This window comes from Poecilia reticulata, chromosome 15, assembly GCF_904066995.2.
Source record: "Poecilia reticulata chromosome 15, P_reticulata-male-v2, whole genome shotgun sequence".
NCBI lineage: Eukaryota > Metazoa > Chordata > Actinopteri > Cyprinodontiformes > Poeciliidae > Poecilia > Poecilia reticulata.
In genome coordinates this window covers 22,818,694-22,825,662 of record NC_088844.1, presented here as the reverse complement: position 1 = coordinate 22,825,662, position 6,969 = coordinate 22,818,694, and the positions used below count along the sequence as shown (strand labels likewise).

Below are 6,969 nucleotides of genomic sequence, written 5' to 3'. Positions count from 1 at the left end.
TCCTTGTATTGTGACAACCACCCAGTAGGATTACATCAAACTCTTTACTGTGCATATTTTTCTCCCTGATCAACCAATCCTGTGTCACGAAGGCGTATGGTTTTATGGTGTCCTCCAATGGGCAGTCGTGCTTTTGAAGAGAGGCGGGATTATTCTCGACGTCAATCATTCTCAGAAGGCGGAGGATCACAGAAAGAGCTAGGTTAGAGCAGCTACTCAACAAGGCAAACAGCAGCTCGGAGCGAAAACCACTTTTACCAGTCCGCATCCAACATCCACCGGGATTCAACGGACGTTAAAGCCTGTCATTCTTTCCACATAAATGTCCCTATGGATTACTAATACATTATCGTCGAAGAGCAAACGCGTTCCTCAGCTTGACAGCAAAGGTAAGTGTTGCTTTTGTTCGCCAAAGCGGTCGCTATTTTGAACATTTTACTGGCATGCTTCCCTGCTGGTACTAAGCCAACCGTGACTGTAGCTAACTTGTTAACTAATGGTGTGTTGCACTTTAGCAGGGGGCGGCTTGAGGGGGAAATGAATGAGAGAACGGACAACTTGATGATAAAGTTCTGTTGTGGTGAGCACAAATTAGGCTGATGAGCGCAGTGAAAGGTTATGCTCCTTCGAGGTTGAATAGTTTCCAGGGTTTCTGGACGTGGCTAACCGTAGCGTTGTATTGCTGCTGAGCGGAGGAATCCTCGGAGAGGCTTCAGTCGAGCAGTGCCTGTCACGGACGTTGGAAAGTGATATTACTCGAAACAATCAGGGGGGACTCGTTGAAGGTGGGTTTTTTTTTTATGTGTGTGTGTATTTGACATGGCTGCGGGACGCGAGTCGTCGACCAGCGATCCAACGGCGTAGTTTAACAGGTAAACTGCACTGTCAGGAGATTCTTTTGTGCCATCGGTGTCGTTAGCTTCTCACGACCGACTTGTCCCGGTGTAGGCTTGGAGCAGATGGGCTGCCTCGTTGTATCGAGGAACCCCGATCTGATGCGATCCCGTTTCGGAAGGGGAGAAGTCCCAGTGTTGTGTGCGTGATAAACAATGTGTGGGGGGAAAAAGGGAATCAATCAGTAATCGGGTTTAAACGGACATGTTTCTGGACTAGCTGCGCTGTCGGCGGCGGTCAGTCATTCTCTCGTTGAACTGTCTGGGGCGGATGATCTCGTATCCTCCGCGACCATTCCCGAGCCACAGAAATGCGGGGCTGCTGCCGACCTTGGCTCTTGTCTCAACAATAAAACGTCGGAAGACTCGAAGATGTGAGTCTTCTTTTTTTGTTGTTTTTGTATTTTTTTTTCCTTCCTCGGGCTTGACCTTGCTGCAAACCGCTCCGTCGACTTGTTTCTTTGTCAGCTCAATCAAAAAAACAGTCAGCGAAATGTCGGAGCTGTCGATAAAGAAAACATTTTCAGAGCGAGCAAAGTGAGTTTTCACATGCCTCTCACTTTGTTTAACTCAACGCTGTCGCTGTGTTGCGGTTTAACGACGTGACATGTTTATATAAAGGGTTTGTGACTGTGTTTCACGGAGTTATTATCGCTCAATTTTTTATTTATTTATTTTTTTGCTGTCGCGTGTACTCTGCAGAGAGCAAGCAGCGAGACGAGAGAGGGAGAGAGAGAGAGCGAAAATGAACAGTTAAAAAAAGACAAAAGAGATTTGTGTCGGAGGGGGAAATTGTGTTTAAGCATTTGCTAGCTGAAAATTGCGTGTACGGTCCCAGCAATTTTTTTTTAGCTCTGGTGTTCCTCCTTTCTGTCCGACTGTCAGCTACAGAAATGGCGTCATCCCTCTGCTGTACTGTTGGTAGAGTCAGTGCGGTGCAGACGGTGGAGGCAGAGCACCGTGAGGCTCTCAGCGAGTATTAAACGACCACATTATCCGTGTTATCTGTGCCGAGCGACGAAAGGCAGGGAGGACTTCCATGTTGCACAGCGAGTAGTTACTTTGTGTTCTTCGGAGCCAGAGAGCCGAGTCTGACTGACTTGACTGGCAACAGAACACCAGGCATTACATAAACGGCTTTAAGCACTATGCGAACGAGAGAGTGATCAGCCTGCCACGGCTTTACTTTCTGAATGTGACTCGAATGCCCAAGCACACACACACACACACACACACACACACACTCACTCACACACCCATCCCTGGTCCTCCCGCAACAGATCAGTGGCTAAATCAGGATGTTTAATAATAATAGAGATAAAAATTTAAAAAACCACAGCAAATGAGGCGGTTTTTATTATTTTTTTCGTGCACCACTGTAGCAAAAGAAGTGATGTCATCATAACATAACCGTGTCTTGTTGTGCTAGACTGAAGTTGGCCACCCTCTGTAATGCATAATCTCCATCCTCCCTTTTGCAGCCTCGGATTCCTCACACTGGTCACCTAGAGGACTCATAGAGAGATGAAGGTATGTTCATTCATTTTTCATGCATTTGGGGCGTTCGAATAGCAAAGCTTAGTTTCTTTTTGCAGCTGTAATGATGAAATGTGCTTTTTCTTCCTGCTTTTGCTCAGAGGATAAATGCAGGTGTAAATATCAGCATTCATGAACTAGACTAGTCTTTTAAATAAAAATGTGATGATTAATATGCTTAAAATTAAGTTTTTGTTGCGTTTTAAGTTCTGCTGCAGGGTGTGGATGTAATTGAAAATTGTGTAAATGTTGTATACGTTAAAAGCATTCGAGAAGTGACATTGTTTACCCAGCTTTATTCTGTTTGGAGATGTGTCCCAACTGCCATTCACTGGGGAATATTCCTTCTTCTTCTTTAAGTGTCGCTGTGCCTTTAGATATTTTCATGTTATGGGGGCGACACACCATTCCTGACAAATTTCTGTTTTTATTCGCCGCTTGCAGCTCAACGGAGAGCAAATCACAAGCATGCTGATACGTTTTGTGATTGAGGTGATGGCGATGAGGCACAGATCAGACTCTTTTTTTTTCCAGGCAAATACTGACTTGAGGTCAGAATTGCTATTTTCCCCAAGGACTATAGGACAGAAAAGACAACAATATGCTGCAAGCGCTTTGAAAATGAAGGACTTACAAGATTATCCCCATGTTTCAAAGCATATTTCTCTAACCTTTATCGGGTTCTTATTAAACTTCCAAAAGTGGCAAATGAGAGTGCATGCTGATGGATGACGCATTGAACAGAAAGTGTTGGCTGTTTTTGATTTTGATTAGTTTAATTAATAGAAAAAGTATTTTTCAGAATGTGATTTCCTGATGAGAGAAAATTCTCCGGTTCCGATCTCTGGTCTGTTGGTGAAGCAGCTGTGATAATGACCTGCAGTGTGGCGCTTTGCCCTCACTGTTCTTTCACTTCATTATCATCCGCCACCGGCTAACAGACAGGTGAAAAGGGAACCACAGAGTCTTTCTTGATAAACAAAATATTCTGAAACGGAGAAATCTCACTCAACTCTCCATATTAAATGGGGAAGTTAATCTGATATGATACAAAACATTTAACTGTCTGTTTCCAGACTGCATTTAGACTTGTAGCACTGACTCGAGCGACAGTATGTGTGACAGCTACGACAGATGGTTTGTGTCATAGGCGTGTGTTGAAAAGCTTTTCACCTTCATAGAAATGACAAAATTCTTAAACTAATGCTTGATTGACACTCAAACTATCTTTGCTGTTTCATTTTCTACAGCCATGTTTAAATAGAGGTGTTATCACCATTTAATCAATATCTATCTTTTTTTATCGCTGCTGAATATAGTGGCGGTTTCCACTTTTCCCTTTGAGTTTTCTGACTGTATTGGTGCTGGAGGAGGAGGAGGAGTCAGCTTCTCTCAGTGCTGCTCTGTCTGATGTTTGTTTAGGACTTATTGTCACTCCGCCTTATGATTCCCAGCCTTTTTAAATCTGCTGTGCACTCTTATTTCACTTTAACAACTGTTTCAAATTTATTAGACGCTTGTTTAGATTTTAAGGTCAGGCTTTTACATTATTAGCCATCAAGTTAATGCTTTACAGATCTGGAATAAAGACTAATATGAGCTTGGGCTTGAAATTAAAGCAAATTTTTGAAAGGCATTGTTTAGTGTAATTTTGTGCAAGTTGTACATTTTTGCCCATAAGTAAAACACTTTATTACAGTGATTTGCAAAATTATTGATACTCCTTTTACTTGTTCACATGTTATTATATTACAACTACATACTTCAGTATAGTTTAATAAGATTATATTTTACATGGTTGTGAGGCTGCAAAAGATTCAAACTTGGCTATGGGTACACCTTGCAACATTACAACAAACCTAAACATTAAGTCAGCGCTAAAGGGAATGGTTTGGTTCAAAGCATTTCCATGTGTTGGAGTGGTCCAAAAATATTTGGAAGAATGTGTTCTTTTCATATGAGATGATCTTGGTATATATGCTAATCAAAGATGGGCAGATGGGATGGAAAAATGTATGGAGCGAAGTGCAAGAATACAACTTTTTAAGAACTGCTTAAGACTGGGGAGAAAGTCCAGATTCCAGCACTACAAAGACACTAAACATACAAGCAGAGATACAATATTGATGTTGGAATGACCTAGTCAAAGTTTTGTGTATTTGATTATGGCCCTACTGTCCAATCTGATTGAGATTGACCAATTTCAGTCTCGATGTGCAAAGTTGATTGAAATGTACCTTATTTGGATAATTTGTAACTCATATCCTCCAATTATCTTCAAAAAGTTGCAATGGATGATGATGCTGTGGGCAAGAAAAATCTCCAGTAGCAGTCAGTCTCAGAACAAATCTGAAAATGTCTCTAACTTAAGACGCTGTGTAATAGTGTCTTCTGCAACATAGTCAAAATTCACAAATATGACATACTAATATCACACTTTACAGGCAGCAGAGAAGATATCCCACAGTAAGATGTCCGGGATGACACCATCAGTTGTTGGCAAGCTCAGCTAATCCACGTCATTTGCTTTTGCCGCTCCTCTTTAATCTCTGTTTGGCTGTATGATTAGAAACCCGGGAAGAGATGGTTTGAACTTCCTCCTTTTTCTCTCTGCTCTTTGGTCCTGCTCTGCACCGATGAAGCCTCCTTTTTTAACTCCTCTCAGGTTTGGGGTTGTAGTTCAAGTATTTGTTGAGCTTTTGAGATGCTAATCAGCTGCTCCTGGTTGTAACAACGAAACCACATTGTTGCCAAGGTTACGCATCATAACAACTGTCTGAAAGTAAAAAAAAAGAGAGAGCAAAAATCCTTCCAGCTGCACAGCATCCAAAACCAAAGGAAATATGTAATGCTTAAAAGAAAAGAGGGGGAAAATAATAAAAAATCTGCAGAAAGAACAACACGGAACAACTCCAACAACTGCAATTTTATTAAACTATGGCTGTACAAGTTGATTTAGTAGAACTTAATACAAATGCATGCCACTTGTTTCAGATTTTTATTTATACATAAATATAAGAAAATCATCTCTCTTTCACCTTATATGCAATCCTAATAAAATGCACTGAGGTTTGTTGTTGTGAAGTGACAAATTGTTAAAAAAACAAAACAAGAAATCCCTGAAGGGATAGGAATACTTATACAAGGCAGTATAATCACATTTCTTTATGATGTGGATGAAACATTTTTAGTGGAGTTACTCATGCTTTAGCTGCTTCAGTGATAGTTAACAGCATGTGGTGCTGCGGTAATATGCTACATAATCATGCAGTTGAAGAGGGCCTCAGCAGGTCAGATACATTAGTCTCCTTAACGTTCTCTTCTGGTAAAAAACGTCTCTGTTAGATGTACATAAAGCACCTTTTAAGTGTGTAAATATACATTTGGATCTACACAGTAAGGTGTAGCGTTTAAAATCCACACTTGGAAATGTGAAGATAATGTTTCAAGTGTCTATAACGTAAATGTTGCAGTTTCTTTTCGACAAAGTTGCAATATTGTTCACTTTAATAGTCATGCATCTTGGAGTTATGTACTCCAGATTTCTTTTATTTTTATTTTACTGTTTGGAAATTAAAAAGCGGTTGCTTGGCTGGAAAAGCAACTTGGAAAAGGACAAAAATAATAGTCCTTCATTTATCCTGGAGAAGGGAAAATCAGCATTGATGTTTTCTTTACCCCAAATGTTTGCAACAAGCGCCAAACTAAAGGCATTTAAATTATTATTATTTTCCCCACCGAGTTTAGAGCTGCCATGGCATTGCCAAGGTAACTCCCGCTGAAGCGCCCGTCACTGGGGCTGTGGTCATTTTGGTTCGCACAAAGACGTGATTCACAGCAGGATTATTGTATGTGTGAGCCCGGCTGGTGAGGGAGCTTAATTCTTTCCTGCATGCCCCTTACATGTTCCTTTGTTCAGCCTACAAGGCTGTTTGCTGGGGAACAATGCAGTGGATTAGACACTATTGCTTAGTGCTTTAGCAACGTACTGTTCCTAAATGTTATGTTTAAAACATGCAGATCTTAAGCATAAATAAAATTAGTGCATTGCAGTTCCTCAAGTGAAAGTAAATGGGTGATGTAATGGTGTTTATTGGACCACCAGATTTAAGTTTTTCAATGTGACGCTGCTTCCTTCACTTCAACCTGACGGCTGTACGACAAGGCAGGATTACAGGCTTAGTAAGGTAACTTTCAAACTGAACGGTGAGTTTGCTGTTTCACAAAGCTGATAACTAAATCTTCTCAGAAGTTTCAGTTTATGAGACAACTCATGTGAAGTGCTTTAATGAAACGATGAAAAAGACATGGATACATGAACAGAGGTTCGTCTCACCCCTCTTTCTCTCAGAATTTAACCGTTGACTTTTGGGGAAAGTAACCCTCATTGAGGGTAATTAATGCCTAACCTAGAACAGAACCTGATTACTAAAAATCTTTCTCTGTTACTTTTGAGTTCCTCTTGACTCCCGATGAGTTTTCTTTATTAGGATGTAGAGACGAAACAAATCAGGCCTTTCTTTGGCTTTTGCTAGTTTCT

At 40.9% G+C, this 6,969-nt stretch overlaps 1 protein-coding gene across 6 annotated transcripts in view; it reads left to right on the top strand.

Moving 5' to 3' along the window:
• The first annotated feature begins 34 nt into the window (after positions 1 to 34).
• The window catches only part of arid4b (AT-rich interaction domain 4B), a 50,362-nt gene continuing 43,427 nt past the window's right edge, over positions 35 to 6,969 (top strand). For 3 of the 6 annotated variants that reach the window (XM_008430260.3, XM_008430259.3, XM_008430256.3), the window contains exons 1-2: positions 35 to 389; positions 2,375 to 2,423. In XM_008430260.3, coding sequence (XP_008428482.1) covers positions 2,418 to 2,423 — 6 coding nt within the window. In that variant the 5' untranslated portion in view covers positions 35 to 389; positions 2,375 to 2,417. The other 3 variants (XM_008430258.2, XM_017308862.2, XM_008430257.3) reach the window with 3 other exon arrangements.